The 24647-nt window shown below is 41.4% G+C and overlaps 1 protein-coding gene across 2 annotated transcripts in view; it reads left to right on the top strand.

The window, feature by feature from the left end:
- The window catches only part of LOC139263097 (A-type potassium channel modulatory protein KCNIP1-like), a 550698-nt gene that overhangs the window by 330362 nt on the left and 195689 nt on the right, over window positions 1-24647 (top strand). For both annotated transcript variants that reach the window (XM_070878641.1, XM_070878642.1), the window contains exon 4: window positions 17815-17885. In XM_070878641.1, coding sequence (XP_070734742.1) covers window positions 17815-17885 — 71 coding nt within the window. The remainder of the gene's footprint in view (window positions 1-17814; window positions 17886-24647) is intronic.

A 24647-nucleotide genomic window follows, 5' to 3' on the forward strand; every position in this document is an offset into this window, starting at 1 on the left:
CAGTGAATTGTTATAAAGAACAGTTACAGACTGTCATGGATTGTTATGGAGAACAGTTACAGACTGTAGAGAATTGTTAGAGAGAACAGTTGCAGACTGTAGAGAATTGTTCGAGAGAACAGTTACAGACTGTCGTGGATTGTTATGGAGAACAGTTACAGACTGTAGTGAATTGTTAGAGAGAACAGTTACAGACTGTAGAGAATTGTTAGAGAGAACAGTTACAGACTGTCGTGGATTGTTATGGAGAACAGTTACAGACTGTAGTGAATTGTTAGAGAGAACAGTTACAGACTGTAGAGAATTGTTAGAGAGAACAGTTACAGACTGTAGTGAATTGTTAGAGAGAACAGTTACAGACTGCAGTGAATTGTTAGAGAGAACAGTTACAGACTGTAGTGAATTGTTAGAGAGAACAGTTACAGACTGCAGTGAATTGTTCCACAGAACAGTTGCAGACTGTAGAGAATTGTACCACAGAACAGTTGCAGACTGTAGAGAATTGTTCCACAGAACAATTGCAGACTGTCGTGAATTGTTACAGAGAACAGTCACAGACTGCCGTGAAATGTTATAGAGAACAGTTACAGACCGGAGTCAATTGTTACAGAGAACAGTTACAGACTGTTGTAATATTTTACAGAGAACAGATACAGACTGTAGTGAATTCTTACAGAGAATAGTTACAGACAGCAGTGAATTTCTACAGAGAAAAGTTACAGATTGTCGTGAATTGTTGCAGAGAACTGTTACAGACTGATTGAATTATTGCAGACAACAGTTACAGACGGTCGTGAATTGTGACAGAGCACAGTTACAGACTGTGGTGAATTTTTATCGAGAACAGTTACAGACTGAAGTGAATTGTTATGGAGAACAGTTGCAGACTGTTGTGAATTTTTATAGAGAACAGTTACAGACTGAAGTGAATTGTTATGGAGAACAGTAGCAGACTGAAGTGAATTGTTACAAGAAAAGTTACAGACTGTTGTGAATTGTTACAGGGAACAGTTACAGACTGCAGTGAATTGTTACAGGGAACAGTTACAGACTGCAGTGAATTGTTCAGATGAACAATTATAGACTGCAGTGAATTGTTACAGAGAACAATTACAGAGTGCAGTGAATTCTTACAGAGAATAGTTACAGACAGTAGTGAATTATTACAAAGAACAGTTACATGCTGTCGTGAATTGTTATGGAGAACAGTTACAGACTGTAGTGAATTGTTACAGAGAACAGTTACAGACTGCAGTGAATTGTTATCGAGAACAGTTTACGACTATAATGAATTTTTACAGAGAGCAGTTACAGACTGTAGTAAATTTTTACAGGGAACATTTTCAGACTGCAGTGCATTGTTCAGGTGAACAGTTCTAGACTGCAGTGAATTGTTACAGAGTGCAGTGAATTGTCACTGGGAATTGCTACAGACTGTCGTGAAATGTTACAGAGAACAATTGCAGACTGCAGTGAATTGTTAGAGAGAACAGTCATAGAATGTCGTTAATTGTTACAGAAAACAGTAACAGACTGCAGCGAATTGTTAAAGAGAACAGTTACAGACTGTAATGAATTGTGACAGAGAAGAATTACATGCTGTCGTCAATTGTTATGGAGAACAGTTACAGACCTTAGTGAATTGTTAAAGAGAACAGTTACAGACTGCAGTGAATTGTTGCAGAGAACAGTGACAGACGGTAATGAATTGTTGCAGAGAACAGTTACAGACTGCAGTGAATTATTACAGAGATCAGTTACAGGCAGTAGTGTATTGTTACAGAGAACAGTTATAGACTGTAGTGAATTGTTACAGAGAACAGTTACAGACTGCAGTGAATTGTTGCTGAGAGCAGTTACAGACTGTAGTGAATTTCGAATAGAGAACAGTTACATGCTGTCGTCAACTGAAATGGAGAACAGTTACAGACTGAAGAGAATTGTTGCAGAGTAAAGTTACAGACTGCAATGAATTGTTGCAGGGAACAGTTAAAGACTGTAGTGAAAAGTTACGGAAAACAGTTACATGCTGTAGTCAATTGTCATGGAGAACACTTACAGACTGTAGTGAATTGTTACAGGGAACAGTTACAGACTGTAGTGAATTGTTATAGAGAACAGTTACAGACTTTTGTGAATTGTTCCACAGAATAGTTATAGACAGTAGTGAATTATTACAAAGAACAGTTACATGCTGTCGTGAATTGTTATGGAGAACAGTTACAGACTGTAGTGAATTGTTACAGAGAACAGTTACAGACTGCAGTGAATTGTTATCGAGAACAGTTTACGACTATAATGAATTTTTACAGAGAGCAGTTACAGACTGTAGTAAATTTTTACAGGGAACATTTTCAGACTGCAGTGCATTGTTCAGGTGAACAGTTCTAGACTGCAGTGAATTGTTACAGAGTGCAGTGAATTGTCACTGGGAATTGCTACAGACTGTCGTGAAATGTTACAGAGAACAATTGCAGACTGCAGTGAATTGTTAGAGAGAACAGTCATAGAATGTCGTTAATTGTTACAGAAAACAGTAACAGACTGCAGCGAATTGTTAAAGAGAACAGTTACAGACTGTAATGAATTGTGACAGAGAAGAATTACATGCTGTCGTCAATTGTTATGGAGAACAGTTACAGACCTTAGTGAATTGTTAAAGAGAACAGTTACAGACTGCAGTGAATTATTGCAGAGAACAGTGACAGACGGTAATGAATTGTTGCAGAGAACAGTTACAGACTGCAGTGAATTATTACAGAGATCAGTTACAGGCAGTAGTGTATTGTTACAGAGAACAGTTATAGACTGTAGTGAATTGTTACAGAGAACAGTTACAGACTGCAGTGAATTGTTGCTGAGAGCAGTTACAGACTGTAGTGAATTTCGAATAGAGAACAGTTACATGCTGTCGTCAACTGAAATGGAGAACAGTTACAGACTGAAGAGAATTGTTGCAGAGTAAAGTTACAGACTGCAATGAATTGTTGCAGGGAACAGTTAAAGACTGTAGTGAAAAGTTACGGAAAACAGTTACATGCTGTAGTCAATTGTCATGGAGAACACTTACAGACTGTAGTGAATTGTTACAGGGAACAGTTACAGACTGTAGTGAATTGTTATAGAGAACAGTTACAGACTTTTGTGAATTGTTCCACAGAATAGTTATAGACTGCAGTGAATTGTTACAGAGAACAGTTGCAGACCACAGTGAATTGTTACAGAGAACAGTCCCAGACTACCGTGAATTGTTATCGAGAACAGTTACAGACTGTAGTGAATTGTTGTCGAGAACAGTTAACGACTGTAGTTAATTGTTACTGAGAACAGTTGCAGACCGGAGTAAATTGTTACAGAGAACAGTCCCAGACTACCGTGAATTGTTATCGAGAACAGTTACAGACTGTAGTGAATTGTTATAGAGAACACTTACAGATTGTAGTGAATTGTTACAGAGAACAGTTGCAGACTGGAGTGAATTGTCACAGAGAACAGTCACAGACTGTCATGACTTATTACAAAGAACAGTCACAGACTGTAGTGATTGGTTACAGAGAACAGTTGCAGATTCAGTGAATTATTACAGAGTACAGTTACAGACTGAGGTGAAGTGATACAGAGAACAGTTGCAAACTGTTGTGAATTGTTCCACAGAACAGTTACACACTGTTGTGAATTGTTATAGAGAACAGTTACAATCTGCTGTGAATTGTTGCTGAGAGCAGTTACAGACTGTAGTGAATTTGTTTTGAGAACAGTTACATGCTGTAGACAATTGATATGGAGAACAGTTACAGACTGCAGTGAATTGTTACAGAGAACATTTACAAGCTATTGTGAATAGTTATGGAGAACCGTTACAGACTGTATTGAATTGTTGGAGAGAACATTTACAGACTGCAGTCAATTGTTATCGAGAACAGTTACAGACTGTCGTGAATTGTTACAGGGAACAGTTACAGACTGCAGTGAATTGTTATAGAGAACAGTTACAGACTGTAGTGAATTGTTATAGAAAAAAGTTACAGACTGCAGTGAATTGTTATAGAGAACAGTTACAGACTGCAGTGAATTGTTGTAGAGAAAAGTTACAGACTGCAGTGAATTGTACAGAGAACCATTACAGAATGCAGTGAACTGTTACTGGGAATTGCTACAAACTGCAGTGAAATGTTAGAGAGAACAGTTACAAACTGTAGTGAATTTTTAAAGTGAACAGTTACAGACTACACTGAATTGTTGCAGAGAACAGTGATAGCCTGTAATGAATTGTTTCAGAGAACAGTTACAGACTGCAGTGAATTCTTACAAAGAATAGTTACAGACAGTAGTGAATTGTTATGGAGAAAAGTAACAGACTGTAATGAATTGTAATCGAGAACAGTTGCAGACTGTCGTGAAATGTTACAGAAAACAGTTACATGCTGTCGTCAATTGTTCTGGAGAACAGTTACAGACTGTTGTGAATTGTTGCAGAGAACAGGTACAGACTGTAGTGAATTGTTATGGAGAACAGTTTCAGACAAGAGTGAATTGTTAAAGAGAGCAGTTACAGACTGTAATGAATTGTGACAGAGAACAGTTACAGACTGCAGTGAATTGTTCAGGTGAACAGTTACAGACTGCAGTGAATTGTTACAGAGGACAGTTACAGAGTGTAGTGAATTGTTGCAGAGAACAGTGACAGACTGCAGTGAATTGTTACAGAGAATAGTTACATACTGTTGTGAATTGTTCCACAGAACAGTTATAGACTGTCGTGAATTGTTGCAGAGAACAGTTACAGACTGCAGTGAATTGTTGCTGAGAGCAGTTACAGACTCTCGAGAATTTGGAATAGTGAACAGTTTCATGCTGTCGTCAATTGTTATGGAGAACAGTTACAGACTGTAGTCAATTGTCATGGAGAACAGATCCAGACTGTAGTGAATTGTTGCAGGGAACAGTTACAGACTGTAGTGAATTGTTACAGGGAACAGTTACAGACTGCAGTGAATTGTTATAGAGAACAGTAATAGTTTGTAGTGAATTCTTACAGAGAACAGTTACAGACTGTAGTGAATTCTTACAGAGAACAGTTACAGACTGCAGTGAATTGTTAGAGAGAACAGTTACAGACTGTAGTGAATTCTTACAGAGAACTGTTACAGACTGTAGTGAATTGTTACAGAGAACAGTTACAGACTGCAGTGAATTTTTATAGAGAACAGTTTCAGACTGTAGTGAATTGTTACAGAGAACAGTCACAGACTGCAGTGAATTTTTATAGAGAACAGTTTCAGACTGCCGTGAATTGTTATAGAGAGCAGTTGCAGAATGTAGTGAATTGTTACAGGGAACAGTAACAGACTGCAGTGAATTGTTAAGTTGAACAATGACAGACTGCAGGGAATTGTTACAGAGAACAGTTATAGACTGTAGTGAATTGCTATAGAGAACAGTTACAGACTGTAGTGAATTGCTCTAGAGAACACTTACAGATTGTAGTGAATTGTTGCAGAGAAAAGTGAAAGACTGTAATGCATTGTTACAGAGAACAGTTGCAGACTGGAGTGAATTTTTAAAGTGAACAGTTACAGACGACACTGAATTGTTGCAGAGAACAGTGATAGCCTGTAATGAATTGTTTCAGAGAACAGTTACAGACTGCAGTGAATTCTTACAGAGAATAGTTACAGACAGTCGTGAATTGTTATAGAGAACAGTAACAGACTGTAATGAATTATAATAGAGAACAGTTGCAGACTGTAGTGAATTGTTACAGAGAACAGTTAATGACTGAAGTGAATTGTTACAGAGAACAGTTACAGACTGAAGTGAATGTTATGGAGAACAGTGACAGACTGAAGTGAATTGTTACAGAGAACAGTTACAGACTGTAGTGAATTGTTACAGAGAACAGTTACAGACTGTAGTGACATGTTACAGAGAACAGTTACAGACTGTAGTGAATGTTATGGAGAACAGTGACAGACTGAAGTGAATTGTTACAGATACAGTTACAGACTGTAGTGAATTGTTGCAGGGAACAGTTACAGAATGCTGTGAATTGTTACAGGGAACAGTTACAGACTGCGGTGAATTGTTCAGGTGAACTGTTATACACTGCAGTGAATTGGTACAGAGAACAGTTAGAGTGTAGTGGATTTTCACTGGGAATTGCTACAGACTGCAGTGAAATGTTACAAAGACCAGTTACACATTGTCGTGAATTTTTAAAGTGAACAGTTGCAGACTGTCGTGAATTGTTACAGAGAAAAGTGACAGACTGTAATGAATTGTTACAGTGAACAGTTGCAGACTGTAGTGAATTGTTATAGAGAACAGTAACAGACTGTAGTGAATTGTTGCAGAGAACAGTTTCAGATGATAGTGAATTGTTACAGAGAGCAGTTACAGACTGTAATGAATTGTTACAGGGAACAGTTACAGACTTCAGTGAATTGTTCAGGGTAACAGTTCCAGACTGCAGTGAATTGTTGCAGAGAACAGTTACAGAGTGTAGTGAATTGTCACTGTGAATTTCTATAGACGGTAGTGACATGCTACAGAGAACAGTTACACACTGTAATGAATTGTTACAGAGAAGAGTTACATGCTGTAGTCAATTGTTATGGAGAACAGTTACAGGCTGTAGTGTATTGTTACAGAGAATAGTTACAGACTGTAGTGAATTGTTACAGAGAATAGTTACAGACTGTAGTGAATTGTTACAGAGAACAGTTACAGACTGCAGTGAATTGTTGCTGAGAGCAGTTACAGATGTAGTGAATTTGGAATAGAGAACAGTTACATGCTGTAATCAATTGTTATGGAGAACAGTTACAGACTGCAGTGAATTGTTACAGAGAATAGTGACATACTGTTGTGAATTGTTCCACAGAACAGTTATAGTCTGTAATGAAATGTTACAGAGAACAGTTACACACTGTCGTGAATTTTTAAAGTGAACAGTTGCAGACTGTCGTGAATTGTGATGTAGAATTGTTAAAGACTGAAGTGAATTGTTACAGAGAACAGTTACAGACTGTAGAGAATTGTTACAGAGAACAGTTACAGACTGTAGTGAATTATTATTGAGAATAGTTACAGACGAGTGAATTTTTGTAGAGAACAGTTGCAGACTGTCGTGAATTGTTACAGAGAACAGTTCCAGACTGTAGTGAATTGTTATAGAGAGCAGTTACAGACTGCAGTGAATTATTGCAGAGAACAGTGAGTGACTGTCGTGAATTGTTACAGAGAAGAGTTACAGGCTGCAGTGAATTGTTATCGAGAACCGTGACAGAGTGCAGTGAATTGTAACAGAGAACAGTTACAGACTGTTGTGAACTGTCCCACAGAAGAGTTACAGACTGAATTGTTACAGAGAACAGTTGCAGACTGCAATGAATTGTAATAGAGAACAGTTACAGACTGTTGTGAATTGTTATCGAGAACTGTTGCAGACTGCAGTCAATTGTTATGGAGAACAGTTACTTACTGTAGTGAATTGTTACAGAGAACAGTTACAGACTGTAGTGACATGTTACAGAGAACAGTTACAGACTGTAGTGAATGTTATGGAGAACAGTGACAGACTGAAGTGAATTGTTACAGATACAGTTACAGACTGTAGTGAATTGTTGCAGGGAACAGTTACAGAATGCTGTGAATTGTTACAGGGAACAGTTACAGACTGCGGTGAATTGTTCAGGTGAACTGTTATACACTGCAGTGAATTGGTACAGAGAACAGTTAGAGTGTAGTGGATTTTCACTGGGAATTGCTACAGACTGCAGTGAAATGTTACAAAGACCAGTTACACATTGTCGTGAATTTTTAAAGTGAACAGTTGCAGACTGTCGTGAATTGTTACAGAGAAAAGTGACAGACTGTAATGAATTGTTACAGTGAACAGTTGCAGACTGTAGTGAATTGTTATAGAGAACAGTAACAGACTGTAGTGAATTGTTGCAGAGAACAGTTTCAGATGATAGTGAATTGTTACAGAGAGCAGTTACAGACTGTAATGAATTGTTACAGGGAACAGTTACAGACTTCAGTGAATTGTTCAGGGTAACAGTTCCAGACTGCAGTGAATTGTTGCAGAGAACAGTTACAGAGTGTAGTGAATTGTCACTGTGAATTTCTATAGACGGTAGTGACATGCTACAGAGAACAGTTACACACTGTAATGAATTGTTACAGAGAAGAGTTACATGCTGTAGTCAATTGTTATGGAGAACAGTTACAGGCTGTAGTGTATTGTTACAGAGAATAGTTACAGACTGTAGTGAATTGTTACAGAGAACAGTTACAGACTGCAGTGAATTGTTGCTGAGAGCAGTTACAGATGTAGTGAATTTGGAATAGAGAACAGTTACATGCTGTAATCAATTGTTATGGAGAACAGTTACAGACTGCAGTGAATTGTTACAGAGAATAGTGACATACTGTTGTGAATTGTTCCACAGAACAGTTATAGTCTGTAATGAAATGTTACAGAGAACAGTTACACACTGTCGTGAATTTTTAAAGTGAACAGTTGCAGACTGTCGTGAATTGTGATGTAGAATTGTTAAAGACTGAAGTGAATTGTTACAGAGAACAGTTACAGACTGTAGAGAATTGTTACAGAGAACAGTTACAGACTGTAGTGAATTATTATTGAGAATAGTTACAGACGAGTGAATTTTTGTAGAGAACAGTTGCAGACTGTCGTGAATTGTTACAGAGAACAGTTCCAGACTGTAGTGAATTGTTATAGAGAGCAGTTACAGACTGCAGTGAATTATTGCAGAGAACAGTGAGTGACTGTCGTGAATTGTTACAGAGAAGAGTTACAGGCTGCAGTGAATTGTTATCGAGAACCGTGACAGAGTGCAGTGAATTGTAACAGAGAACAGTTACAGACTGTTGTGAACTGTCCCACAGAAGAGTTACAGACTGAATTGTTACAGAGAACAGTTGCAGACTGCAATGAATTGTAATAGAGAACAGTTACAGACTGTTGTGAATTGTTATCGAGAACTGTTGCAGACTGCAGTCAATTGTTATGGAGAACAGTTACTTACTGTAGTGAATTGTAATAGAGAACACTTACAGACTGTAGTGAATTATTACAGCGAACAGTTACAGACTGTCGTGAAATGTTGCAGAGAAAAGTTACATGCTGTGGCCAATTGTTATGGAGAACAGTTACAGACTGTCATGAATTGATAGAGAGTAGACTTACAGACTGTAGTGAATTGATACAAGGAACAGTGACAGACTGTCGTGAATTGTTATCGAGAGCAGTTACAGACTGCAGTGAATTGTTACAGAGAGAAGTTGCAGAATGTAGTGAATTGTCACAGAGAACAGTCCCAGACTGTCGTGAATTATTACAGAGAACAGTTACAGACTGCAGTTAATTGTTAGAGAGAACAGTTACAGACTGTAGTGAATTGTGGCAGAGAAGAGTTACAGACTGTAGTGAATTATTATTGAGAACAGTTACAGACGGGAGAATTGTTGTAGAGAACAGTTGCAGACTGTTGTGAATTGTTACAGAGAACAGTTACAGACTGTAATGAAATGTTATCGAGAACAGTGACAGACTGTAATGAATTGTTGCAGACAACAGTTACAGACTGTGGTGAATTGTTATAGCGAACAGTTACAGACTGCAGTGAATTATTGCAGAGAACAGTTCGAGACTGAAGTGAATTGTTCCAGAGAACAGTTACAGACGGTAGTGAATTGTTGCTGACAACAGTTACAGACAGTAGTGAATTGTTGCTGAGAATAGTTACACACTGTAGTGAACTGTTATAGAGAACAGTTACAAACTGTCGTGAATTGTTGTAGAGAACAATTACAGACTGAAGTGAATTGATACTGATAACAGTTACCGACCGTCGTGAATTTTTACAGAGAACAGTAACAGACTGTAGTGAATTTTTACAGAGAACAGTAACAGACTATAGTGAATTGTTACAGAGAACAGTTGCAGACTGTAGTGAATTGTTACAGAGAACAGTTGCAGTCTGTAGTGAATTGTTACAGAGAACAGTTGCAGACTGTTGTGAATTGTTACAGAGAACAGTTACACACTGTTGTGAATTGTTCCACAGTACAGTTCCAGATGGTCGTGAATTTTTACAGACAACAGTGACAGACTGTAGTATATTGTTGCTGAGAACAGTTACAGACTGTAGTGAATTGTTATAGAGAACAATTACAGATTGTAGTGAATTGTTAATGAGAACAATTGCATACTGTAGTGAATTGATACAGAGAACAGTTCCAGACTGTCAAATATTGTTACAGAGAACAGTTACAGACTGTAATGAATTGTTATAGAGAACAGTTACAGACTGTAGTGATTTGTTGCTGAGAACAGTTACAGACTGTGGTGAAGTGTTGGAGAGAACAGTTACGGACTGTGGTGAATTGTTGGAGAGAACAGTTACAGACTGCAGTGAATTGTTATAGAAATATAGAAAATAGGTGCAGGAGTAGGCCATTCGACCCTTCGAGCTTGCACCACCATTTATAGAGAACAGTTACAGACTGTTGTGAATTGTTACAGAGGACAGTTACAGACTGCAATGAATTGTTATAGAGAACAGTTACAGACTGTAGTGATTTGTTGCTGAGAACAGTTACAGACTGTAGTGAATTGTTACTGAGAACAGTTTCACACTGTCGTGAATTGTTATACAAACATAGAAAATAGGTGCAGGAGTCGGCCATTCGACCCTTCGAGCCTGCACCACCATTTTTCGAGAACAGTTGGAGAATGTTGTGAATTGGTACAGAGAACAGATACCGACTGTAGTGAATTGTTACAGAGAACAATTACAGACTGTAGTGAATTGTTATATGGAACAGTTACAGACTGCAGTGAATTGTAAGAGAGAACAGTTACAGACTGGAGTGAATTGTAATCGGGAACCATTGCAGACTGTGGTGAATTGTTGCAGAGAACAATTACAGACTGTAGTGAATTGTTCGAGAGAACAGTTACAGACTGTAGTGAATTGTTCGAGAGAACAGTTACAGACTGTAGTGAATTGTTATCGAGAACAATTACATACTGTCGTGAATTGTTACAGAGAACAATTACAGACTGTAGTGAATTGTTCGAGAGAACAGTTACTGACTGTCATGAATTGTTACAGAGAACAGTTACAGACTGTCGTGAATTGTTGCTGAGAACAGTTACAGACTGTAGTGAATAGTTATAGAGAACAGTTACGGACTGTCGTGAATTGTTAGAGAGAACAGTTACAGACTGTTTTGAATTGTTATAGAGAACAGTTACAGACTGTCGTGAATTGTTAAAGACAACAGTTACAGACTGTCGTGAATTGTTATGGAGAACAATTACAGACTGTAGTGTATTGATAAAGAGAACAGTTACAGACTGTAGTGAATTGTTACAGATAACAGTTACAGACTGCAGTGAATTGTTATAGAAACATAGAAAATCGGTGCAGGAGTAGGCCATTCGACCCTTCGAGCCTGCACCACCATTTTTCGAGAACAGTTACAGACTGTTGTGAATTGTTACAGAGAACAGTTACAGACTGTAGTGAATTGTTAGAGAGAACAATTACAGACTGTAGTTAATTGTAAGAGAGAACCATTGCAGACTGTAGTGAATTGTTACAGAGAACAATTTCATACTGTAGTGAATTGATACAGGGAACAGTTACAGACTGTCATGAATTGTTACAGAGAACAGTGACAGAATGTAGTTAATTGTTGTAGAGAACAATGACAGACTGCAGTGAATTGTAATAGAGAACAGTTACAGACACAGTGAATTGTTGTGGGGAACAATTGCAGACTGAAGTGAATTGATACAGATAATAGTTACCGACTGTCGTGAATTGTGACAGAGAACAGTTACAAATTGTCGTGAATTTTTAAAGTGAACAGTTACTGACTGCAGTGAATTGTTACAGCGAACAATCACAGACTGTTGTGAATTGTGACAGAGAACAGTCACAGACTGTAGTGAATTTTTACAGAGAACAGTAACAGACTGTAGTGAATTGTTACAGAGAACAGTTACAGACTGTAGTGATTTGTTACAGAGAACAATTACAGACTGTAGTGAATTGTTAGAGAAAAATTACATACTGTAGTGAATTGATACAGGGAACAGTTACAGGTTGTCATGAATTTTTACAGAGAACAGTTACAGACTTTAATGATTTGTTATAGAGAACAGTTACAGACTGTCGTGAATTGTTCCACATAACAGTTACAGACGGTAGTGAATTGTTAAAGAGAATAATTACTTACTGTAGTGAATTGGTACAGAGAACAGTTACAGACTGTCAAAAATTGTTGCAGAGAACAGTTACAAATTGTCGTGAATTGTTAAAGTGAACAGTTACTGACTGCAGTGAATTTTTACAGAGAGCAGTAACAGACTGCAGTGAATTGTTACAGAGAACAATTACAGACTGTGGTGAATTGTTCGAGAGAACAGTTACAGAGTGTAGTGAATTCTTATAGAGAACAATTACAGACTGTAGTGAATTGTTACACAGAACAGTTACAGATTGTGGTGAATTGTTCGAGAGAACAATTACAGACTGTAGTGAATTGATACAGTGAACAGTTACAGACTGTCATGAATTGTTACAGCGAACAGTTACAGACTGTCATGAATTGTTACAGAGAACAGTTACAGACTGTAATGAATTGTTATAGAGAAGAGTTACAGACTGTAGTGATTTGTTGCTGAGAACAGTTACAGACTGCAGTGAATTGTTGCTGAGAACAATTACATACTGTAGTGAATTGTTATAGAGAACAATTACAGACTGTAGTGAATTGATACAGCGAACAGTTACAGACTGTCATGAATTGTTACAGAGAACAGTTACAGACTGTGGTGAATTGTTCGAGCGAACAATTACAGACTATAGTGAATTGTTCGAGAGAACAGTTACAGACTGTCGTGAATTGTTGTCGAGAACAATTACAAACTGTAGTGAATTGTTACAGAGAACAGTTACAGACTGTCATTAATTGTTACAGAGAACAGTTACAGACGGAAGTGAATTGTTGTAGAGAACAATGACAGACTGCAGTGAATTGTAATTGAGAACAGTTACAGACTGGAGTGAATTGTTATAGAGAACAGTTACAGACTGTAGTGAATTGTTGAAGAGAACAATTACAGATTGAAGTGAATTGATACAGATAACAGTTAGCGACTGTCGTGAATTGTGACAGAGCACTGTTACAAATTGTAGTGAATTGTTAAAGTGAACAGTTACTGACTGCAGTGAATTGTTACAGAGAACAGTCACAGACTGTCGTGAATTGTTACAGAGAACAGTCAGAGATTGTAGTGAATTTTTACAGAGAACAGTAACAGACTGGAGTGAATTGTTTCACAGAACAGTCCCAGATTGTAGTGAATTTTTACAGACAACAGTGACAGACTGTAGTATATTGTTGCTGAGAACAGTTACAGACTGCAGTGAATTGTTATCGAGAACAGTTACAGATTGTTCTGAATTGTTATAGAGAACAATTACAGACTGTAGTATATTGATACAGAGAACAGTTACAGACTGTCATGAATTGTTACAGAGAACTGTTGCAGACTGTAGTGAATTGTTTTCAGAACAATTACAGACTATAGTGAATTGTTCCACAGAGCAGTTACAGACTAGTGAATTGTTACAGAGAACAGCCACAGACTGTCGTGTATTGTTACAGTGAACAGTTACAGACTGTAGTGAATTGTTGCCGAGAACAATTACAAACTGTAGTGAATTGTTACAGAGAACAGTTACAGACTGTCATTAATTGTTACAGAGAACAGTTACAGACGGAAGTGAATTGTTGTAGAGAACAATGACAGACTGCAGTGAATTGTAATTGAGAACAGTTACAGACTGGAGTGAATTGTTTTAGAGAACAGTTACAGACTGTAGTGAATTGTTACAGAGAACAGTCACAGACTGTAGTGAATTGTTGTAGAGAACAATTACAGATTGAAGTGAATTGATACAGATAACAGTTACCGACTGTCGTGAATTGTGACAGAGTACTGTTACAAATTGTAGTGAATTGTTAAAGTGAACAGTTACTGACTGCAGTGAATTGTTACAGAGAACAGTTATAGACTGTGGTGAATTGTTACAGAGAACAGTTACAGACTGTGGTGAATTGTAATAGAGAACAGTTACAGATTGTAGTGAATTGTTGCAGAGAACAGTTACAGACTGTAGTGAATTGTTCGAGAGAACAGTTACAAACTGTAGTGAATTGTTGCTGAGAACAGTTACACACTGTAGTGAATTTTTGTAGAGAACAGTTACAGACTGCAGTGAATTGTTACCGAGAACAGTTACAGACTGTCGTGAATTGTTATAGAGACATAGAAAATAGGTGCAGGAGTAGGCCATTCGACCCTTCGAGCCTGCACCACCATTTTTCGAGAACAGTAACAGACTCTTGTGAATAGTTACAGAGAACAGATACAGACTGTAGTTCATTGTTATAGAGAACAGTTACAGACTGTCGTGAATTGTTACAGAGAACAGTTACAGACTGTCGTGAATTGTTAGAGAACAATTACAGACTGTAGTGAATTGATACAGAGAACTGTTACAGTCTGTAGTGAATTGTTGCTGAGAACAGATACATACTGTCGCGAATTGATAGAGAGAACCGTTACAGACTGTCGTGAATTGTTACAGAGAACAGTTATAGACTGTCGTGAATTTGTTATCGAGAACACTTACAGACTGTCATGAATTTGTTATAGAGAACGGTTACCGACTGTAGTGAATAGTTACAGACAACCGTTACAGATTGTAATGAATTGTTACAGAGAACAATTATAGACTGTCATGAATTGTTAAAGAGAACAGTTACAGATCGTAGTGAATTGTTATAGAGAAAAGTGACAGACTGTAGTTAATTGTTATAGAGAACAATTACAGAATGTAGTATATTGATACAGAGAACAGTTACAGACTGTCGTGTATTGTTACACAGAACAGTTACAGACCGTAGTGAATTGTTCGAGAGAACAGTTACAGACTGTAGTGAATTGATACAGTGAACAGTTACAGACTGTCATGAATTATTACAGAGAACAGTTCCAGACTGTAATGAATTGTTGCTGAGAACAGTTACACACTGTATTGAATTGTTATAGAGAACAGTTACAGACTGTAGTGAATTGTCACAGAGAACAGTTACGACTGTGGTGAATTGTTCGAGAGAAAAGTTACAGACTGCAGTGAATTGTTGTAGAAACATAGAAAATAGGTGCAGGAGTAGGCCATTCGACCCTTCGAGCCTGCACCACCATTTATAGAGAACAGTTACAGACTGTTGTCAATTGTTACAGAGAACAAATACAGACTATAGTGAATTGTTACAGAGAACAGTTACAGACTCTTGTGAAACATAGAAACATAGAAAATAGGTGCAGGAGCAGGCCATTCAGCCCTTCTAGCCTACACCGCCATTCAATGAGTTCATGGCTGAACATGCAACTTCAGTACCCCCTTCCTACTTTCACGCCATACCCCTTGATCCCCCGTGCAGTAAGGACTTCATCTCACTCCCTTTTGAATATATTTAGTGAATTGGCCTCAACTACTTTCTATGGTAGAGAATTCCACAGGTTCACCACTCTCTGGGTGAAGAAGTTTCTCCTTATCTCGGTCCTAAATGGCTTACCCCTTATCCTTAGACTGACCTCTGGTTCTGGACTTCCCCAACATTGGGAACATTCTTCCTGCATCCAACCTGTCCAAACCCGTCAGAATTTTAAACGTTTCTATGAGGTCCCCTCTCACTCTTCTGAACTCCAGTGAATACAAGCCCAGTTGATCCAGTCTTTCTTGATAGGTCAGTCCCACCATCCCGGGAATCAGTCTGGTGAATCTTCGCTGCACTCCCTCAATAGCAAGAATGTCCTTCCTCAAGTTAGGAGACCAAAACTGTATACAATACTCCAGGTGTGGCCTCACCAAGGCCCTGTACAACTGTAGCAACACCTCCCTGCCCCTGTATTCAAATCCCCTCGCTATGAAGGCCAACATGCCATTTGCTTTCTTAACCGCCTGCTGTACCTGCATGCCAACCTTCAATGACTAATGTACCATGACACCCAGGTCTCGTTGCACCTTCCCTTTTCCTAATCTGTCACCATTCAGATAATAGTCTGTCTCTCTGTTTTTACCACCAAAGTGGATAACCTCACATTTATCCACATTATACTTCATCTGCCATGCATTTGCCCACTCACCTAACCTATCCAAGTCACTCTGCAGCCTCATAGCATCCTCCTCGCAGCTCACACTGCCACCCAACTTAGTGTCATCCGCAAATTTGGAGATACTACATTTAATCCCCTCGTCTAAATCATTAATGTACAATGTAAACAACTGGGGCCCCAGCACAGAACCCTGCGGTACCCCACTAGTCACTGCCTGCCATTCCGAAAAGTACCCATTTACTCCTACTCTTTGCTTCCTGTCTGACAACCAGTTCTCAATCCACGTCAGCACACTACCCCCTACAGAGAACTGTTACAGACTGTAGTGAATTGTTGCAGAGAACAGTTACAGACTGCAGTGAATTGTTGCAGAGAACAGTTACAGACTGTAGTTCATTGTTATAGAGGACAGTTACAGACTGCAGTGAATTATTATAGAGAACAGTTACAGAATGCAGTGAATTGTTGCAGAGAATAGTTACAGACTGTAGTTCATTGTTATAGAGGACAGTTACAGACTGCAGTGAATTATTATAGAGAACAGTTACAGAATGCAGTGAATTGTTATAGAGAACAATTACAGACTGTCGTGAATTGTTATAGAAACATAGAAAATACATGCAGGAGTAGGCCATTCGACCCTTTGAGCCTGCACCACCATTTAGAGAGAACAGATACAGTCTGTCGTGAATTGTTATCGGGAACAGTTACAGACTGTAGTGAATTGATACAGAGAACAGTTACAGACTGTCATGAATTGTTACAGAGAACAGTTACAGACTTTAATGAATTGTTATCGAGAACAGTTACAGTCTGTAGTGAATTTTTGCTGAGAACAGTTACAGACTGCAGTGAATTGTTGCTAAGAACAGATACATACTGTCGTGAATTGATATAGTGAACAGTTACAGACTGTAGTGAATTGTTACAGAGAACAGTTATAGACTGTCGTGAATTTGTTATAGAGAACGGTTACAGACTGAAGTGAATATTTATAGAGAACAGTTACGGACTGTAGTGAATTGTTAGAGAGAACAGTTTCAGACTGTATTGAATTGTTACAGAGAACAGTTACAGACTATAGTGAATTGTTATCAAGAACAGTTACAGACTGTATTGAGTTGTTACAGAGAACAGTAACAGACTGCAGTGAATTGTTACAGACAACAGTTACAGATTGTACTGAATTGTTACAGAGAACAGTTACAGACTGTAGTGAATTGTTATCAAGAACAGTTACAGACTTATTGAGTTGTTACAGAGAACAGTTGCAGACTGTAGTGAATTGTTACAGAGAACAGTAACAGACTGCAGTGAATTGTGACAGACAACAGTTACAGATTGTATTGAATTGTTACAGAGAACAGTTACAGACTGTAGTGAATTGTTACGGAGAACAGTTACAGTCTGCAGTGAACTGCTGTAGAGGTCAGTTACAGACGTTAGTGAATTGTTGTCAAGAACAGTTACAGTCTGCAATGAATTGTTACAAGGAACAGTTACACACTGCAGTGAATTGTTACAAAGAACTGTTACAGACTGTAGTTGAGTTATTTTTTTTCCTTTCTCTGCTGTTCCAGATGCCAGTATGTACGCTCATTACCTCTTCAATGCGTTTGACAGTGCGCACAATGGATCCATCAAATTCGAGGTAATACCTGTTTCAGTGAAAGCAGCCTATCAATTCACAAAAGTTGTACCCGATTCAAGAAATCCGCTCATAACAACCTTATATTCACTACAAGGGTTATAAATATTAATTCTTATACTCTGCATCCAAATATCAGTCCAAGCTGGGAAAAGATACAGAGCCCAATAGTGTGAGGGAGCTGGATTAACATCAGTACAGTTACAGTCAGTAACACAGGATGTTGGGGTAGAGGGGTTACTGAGTGACAGTGTGAGGGATAGGATTAACAACAGCAGAGACACACTCAGTAACACAGGCCGATGGGGGAAGGGGTTACTGAGTGACAATGAGAGGGAGTTGGTTTAACATCAGCAGAGAAACAGTCAGTAACACAGGGCGCTGGGGGAGAGGGATTACTGAGTGGCAGTGTGAGGGAGTTGGATTAACATCAGTAGAGATACAGTCAGGAACACAGGGCACTGGGGGAGAGGGATTACTGAGTGACAGTGTGAGGGAACTGGATTAACATCAGGAGAGATATGTCAGTAAAACAGAGCGCTGGGGGAGAGAGGCGACTGAGTGACAGTGTTAGGGATCGGGATTAACATCACTACAGGTACAGTCAGTAACATAGAGCGCTGGGGGAGGGGGCTACTGAGTGACAGGGTGAGGGAATTGGATTAACATCAGTAGAGATATAGGCAGTAAAACAGGGTGCTGGGGTAGAGGAGTTACTGAGTGACAGTGTGAGGGAGCTGGATTAACATCAGTAGAGATACAGTCAGTAACACAGAGCGCTGGGGGAGAGAAGCGACTGAGTGACAGTGTGAGGGAGCTGGATTAACATCAGTACTGATACAGTCAGTAACACAGGGCGCTGGGGGAGATGGGTTGCTGAGTGACAGTGTGAAGGATTTGGATTAACATCACTGGAGGTGCAGTCAGTAACACAGGGCGCTGGGGGACAGGTGTTCCTGAGTGACAGTGTGAGGGAGCTGGATTAGCATCAGTACAGATAAAGTCTGTGATACAGGGTGCTGGGGGTGAGGATTTACTGAGTGGCAGTGTGTGGGAACAGGATTAACATCAGTCGAGATTCAGTCAGTAATACAGGGCGCTAAAGAAGAGGGGTTACTCAGTGAGAGTGTGAGGGAGCTGGATTAACATCAGTAGAGATACAGTTAGAAACACAGGGTGCTTGGGAGAGGAATTACTGAATGACAGTGTGAGGGAGCTGGATTAACATCTGTAGAGATACAGTCAGTAAAACAGTGCGCTTGGGGAGAGGGGTTACTGAGTGACAGTGTGAGGGAGCTGGATTAACATCAGTCGAGATACAGTCAGTAAGACAGGGCACTGGGGGACAGGGGTTACTGAGTGACAATGTGAGTGAACTGGATTAACATCAGGAGAGATACAGTCAGTAACACAGGGTGATTGGGGAGAGATTACTGAATGACAGTGTGACGGAGCTGGATTAACATCAGTAGAGATACCGTTAGAAACACAGGGTGCTTGGGAGAGGAATTACTGAGTGACAGTGTGAGGGAGCTGGATTAACATCTGTAGAGATACAGTCAGTAAAACAGGCCGATGGGGGAGTGGTTACTGAGTGGCAGTGTGAGATAGCTGGATTAACATCAGTATGGATGCAGTCAGTGAAACAGGATGCTGGGGGAGAGGGGTTACTGAGTGACAGTGTGAGGCAGCTGGATTAACATCGGTGGAGATACAGTCAGTAAAACAGGGCGCTGGGTGAGAGTGGTTACTGAATGACAGTGTGGGGGAGCTAGATTAACATCAGTAGAGATACAGTCAGTAACATAGGGTGCTCGGGTAGAGGGGTTACTGAGTGACAGTGTGAGGGAGCTGGATTAACATCAGTAGAGATACAGTCACTGTCACAGGGCCCTGGGGGAGATGGGTTACTGAGTGCCAGTGTGAGGGAGCTGAATTAACATCAGTAGAGATACAGTTAGTGACACAGGGCGCTGGGGGACAGGGATTACTGAGTGACAATGTGAGTGAACTGGATTAACATCAGGAGAGATACAGTCAGTAACACAGGGCGCTGGGGGAGAGGGGTTGCTGAGTGACAGTGTGAGGGATAGGATGAACAACAGCAGAGACACACTCAGTAACACAGGCCGATGGGGGAAGGGGTTACTGAGTGGCAGTGTGAGATAGCTGGATTAAAATTAGCAGAGATACAGTCAGTATCACAGGGCGCTGGGGTGGCTGGGGTGACTGAGTGACAGTGTGAGGGAGCTGAATTAACATCGTAGAGATGCAGTCGGTAACACAGGGCGCTGGGGGAGAGGGGTTACTGAGTGACAGTGTGACAGTGTGAGGGAGCTGGATTAGCATCAGTAACGATACAGTCAGTAACACAGGGCGCAGGGGGTGAGAGGTTACTGAGTGACAGTGTGACGGATCTGGATTAACATCACTGCAGGTACAGTCAGTAACACAGGGCGCTGGGGGAGTGGGGCTACTGAGTGACAGTGTGATGGAGTTGGATTCACATCAGGAGAGATACAGTCATTAACACAGAGTGCTGCGGAGAGTATTTACTGAGTGACAGTGTGGGGGAGCTGGATTAACTGTAGTAGAGTTACAGTCTGTAACACATGGCACTGGGGGAGAGGGGTTACCGAGTGACAGTGTGAGGGATTTGTATTAACATCAGTAGAGTTGCAATCAGTAACATAGGGCGCTGGGAGAGAGGGTTTACTGAGTGACAGTGTGACAGTGTGAGGGAGCTGGATTAGCATCAGTACAGATAAAGTCAGTGATACAGGGTGCTGGGGGTGAGGATTTACTGATTGGCAGTGTGTGGGAACAGGATTAACATCAGTAGAGATTCAGACAGTAACACAGGGCGCGAAGGGGGAGAGGGGTTACTCAGTGACAGTGTGAGGGGGCCGGATTAATATCAGTAGAGATACAGTCAGTAACAGAGGGCGCTGGGGGAGAGGGGTTACTGAGTGACAGTGTGAGCGAGCTGGATGAACATCAGTACAGATACAGTCAGTGACACAGGGCGCTGGGAGAGAGGGGATGCTGAGTGACAGTGTGAGGGAAAGGATTAACATCAGTAGAGATACAGTCAGTAACACAGGCCGATGGGGGAGTGGTTACTGAGTGACAGTGTGAGATAGCTGGGTTAACATCAGTACAGATACCTTCAGTGAAACAGAATGCTGGGGGAGAGGGGTTACTGAGTGACAGTGTGAGGAAGCTGGATTAACATTAGCAGAGATACAGTCAGTATCACAGAACACTGGGGGGAGAGGGGTAACTGAGTGACAATGTGAGGGAGCTGGATTAACACCAATAGCGATACAGTCAGTGACACAGGACGCTGAGGGAGAGGGGTTACTGTGTGACAGTGTGAGGGAGCTGGATTAGCACCAATAGCGATACAGTCAGTGACACAGGGCGCTGGGGGAGAGGGGTTACTGTGTGACAGTGTGAGGGAGCTGGATTAGCATCAGCAGATATACTGTCAGTGACACGGGGCGCTGGGGGAGAGGGGTTACTGAGTGGCAGTGTGAGGGAGCTGGATTAACTTCAGAATCGATACAGTCAGTAACACAGGCGAAGGGAGAGAGGTTACTGAGTGACAGTGTGTGGGAGTTGGATTAACATCAGTACAGATACAGTCAGTATCACAGGGCACTGGGGGGAGAGCGGTTACTGAGTGACAGTGTGAGGGAGCTGGATGAACACCAATAGCGATACAGTCAGAAACACAGGCTGCTGGGTGAGAGATATCCTGTGTGGCAGTGTGTGGGAGCTGGATTCACATCAGTACAGATACAGTCAGTAACACAGGGCGTTGAGGGAGAGGGATTACTGAGTGAAAGTGTGAGGGAGCTGGATTAACATCAGTAGCGATACAGTCAGTGACACAGGGCGCTGGGGGAGAGGTGTTACCGAGTGACAGTGTGAGGGATTTGCATTAACATCAGTCGAGATGCAGTCAGTAACACAGGGCGCGGGGGGAGACGGGTTACTGAGTGACAGTGTGACGGTGTGAGGGAGCTGGATTAGCATCATTACAGATAAAGTCAATCATACAGGGTGCTGGGGGTGAGGATTTACTGAGTGGCAGTGTGTGGGTACAGGATTAACATCAGTAGAGATTCGGTCAGTAACACAGGGCGCTAAAGGAGAGGGGTTGCTGAGTGCCAGTTTGAGGGAGCTGGATTAACATTAGCAGAGATCTATTCATTATCACAGGGCACTGGGGGGAGAGGGGTTACTGAGTGACAGCGTGAGGCAGCTGGATTAACATCGGTAGAGATACAGTCAGTAACACATGGCACTGGGGGAGAGGGGTAACTGAGTGACAATGTGAGGGAGCTGGATTAACACCAGTAGCGATACAGTCAGTGACACAAGGCGCTGGAGGAAAGGGGTTACTGAGTGGCAGTGTGAGATAGCTGGATTAACATTAGCTGAGATACAGTCAGTATCACAGGGCGCTAAGGGAGAGGGGTTACTGAGTGACAGTGTGAGGGAGCTGGATTAACATCACTACAGGTACAGTCAGTAACACAGGGTGCTGGGGGAGTGGGGCTACTGAGTGACAGTGTGACGGATCTGGATTAACATCACTACAGGTACAGTCAGTAACGCAGGGCGCTGGGGGAGTGGGGCTACTGAGTGACAGTGTGATGGAGTTGGATTCACATCAGTAGAGATACAGTCATTAACACAGTTCGCTGCGGAGAGGGTTTACTGAGTGACAGTGTGGGGGAGCTGGATTAACAGCAGTAGAGTTACAGTCAGTCACACATGGCACTGGGGGAGAGGGGTTACCGAGTGACAGTATGAGGGATTTTTGGATTAACTTTAGTAGAGATGCAGTCAGTAATACAGGTCGCTGGGGAAGAGGGGTTACTGAGTGACAGTGTGACAGTGTGAGGGAGCTGGATTAGCATCAGTACAGATAAAGTCTGTGATGCAGGACGCTGGGGGTGAGGATTTACTGAGTGGCAGTGTGTGGGAACAGGATTAACATCAGTAGAGATTCAGTCAGTAACACAGGGCGCTAAGGGAGAGGGGTTACTCATTGACAGTGTGAGGGATTTGGATTAACATCAGTCGAGATGCAGTCAGTAACACAGGGCGCGGGGGGAGATGGGTTACTGAGTGACAGTGTGACGGTGTGAGGGAGCTGGATTAGCATCAGTACAGATAAAGTCAATCATACAGGGTGCTGGAGGTGAGGATTTACTGAGTGGCAGTGTGTGGGCACAGGATTAACATCAGTAGAGATTCCGTCAGTAACACAGGGTGCTAAAGGAGAGGGTTTGCTGAGTGACAGTTTGAGGGAGCTGGAGTAATATCAGTAGAGATACAGTTAGAAACACAGGGTGCTGGGGAGAGGAATTACTGAGTGACAGTGTGAGGGAGCTGGATTAACATCAGTTGAGATTCAGTCAGTGACACAGGGCGCTGGGGGAAAGGGGTGACTGAGTGACAGTGTGAGGGAGCTGGATTAACATCAGTACAGACACAGTCAGTAACACAGGTCGCTGGGGGAGAGGGTTTGCTGAGTGACAGTGTGAGGGATAGGATTAACATCAGTAGAGATACAGTCAGTAACACAGGCCGAAAGGGGAGTGGTTACTGAGTGGCAGTGTGAGATAGCTGGGTTAACATCAGTACATATACAGTCAGTGAAACAGGATGCTGGGGGAGAGGGGTTACTGAGTGACAGTGTGAGGAAGCTGGATTAACATCAGGAGAGATACAGTCAGTATCACAGGGCGCTGGGGGAGAGAGGTTACTGAGTGACAGTGTGAGGGAGCTGGATTAACATCAGGAGAGATACAGTCAGTATCACAGGGCGCGAAGGGAGAGGGATTACTGAGTGACAGTGTGAGGGAGCTGGATTAACATCAGTAGAGATTCAGTCAGTAACACAGGGCGCTAAGGGAGAGGGGTTACTCAGTGACAGTGTGAGGGAGCTGGATTAACATTGGCAGAGATACAGTCAGTATCACAGGGCGCAGGGGGGAGTGGGGTGACTGAGTGACAATGTGAGGGAGCTGGATTAGCATCAGTAGCGATTCAGTCAGTGACACAGATGCAGGGGGTGAGAGGTTACTGAGTGACAGTGTGACGGATCTGGATTAACATCACTACAGGTACAGTCAGTAACGCAGGGCGCTGGGGGAGTGGGGCTACTGTGTGACAGTGTGATGGAGTTGGATTCCCATCAGTAGAGATACAGTCATTAACACAGTTCGCTGCGGAGAGGGTTTACTGAGTGACAGTGTGGGGGAGCTGGATTAACAGCAGTAGAGTTACAGTCAGTAACACATGGCACTGGGGGAGAGGGGTTACCGAGTGACAGTGTGAGGGATTTTTGGATTAACTTTAGTAGAGATGCAGTCAGTAATACAGGGCGCTGGGGAAGAGGGGTTACTGAGGGACAGTGTGACGGTGTGAGGGAGCTGGATTAGCATCAGTACAGATAAAGTCTGTGATACAGGGTGTTGGGGGTGAGGATTTACTGAGTGGCAGTGTGTGGGAACAGGATTAACATCAGTAGAGATTCAGTCAGTAACACAGGGCGCTGAGGGAGAGGGGTTACTCAGTGACAGTGTGAGCGAGCTGGATGAACATCAGTACAGATACAATCAGTATCACAGGGCATTGGGTGGAGAGGGGTTACTGAGTGACAGTGTGAGGAAGCTGGATTAACATCGGTAGAGATACAGTCAGTAACACATAGCACTGGGAGAGAGGGGTAACTGAGTGACACTG

This window comes from Pristiophorus japonicus, chromosome 4 (genome assembly GCF_044704955.1).
Source record: "Pristiophorus japonicus isolate sPriJap1 chromosome 4, sPriJap1.hap1, whole genome shotgun sequence".
Taxonomy (NCBI): domain Eukaryota; kingdom Metazoa; phylum Chordata; class Chondrichthyes; family Pristiophoridae; genus Pristiophorus; species Pristiophorus japonicus.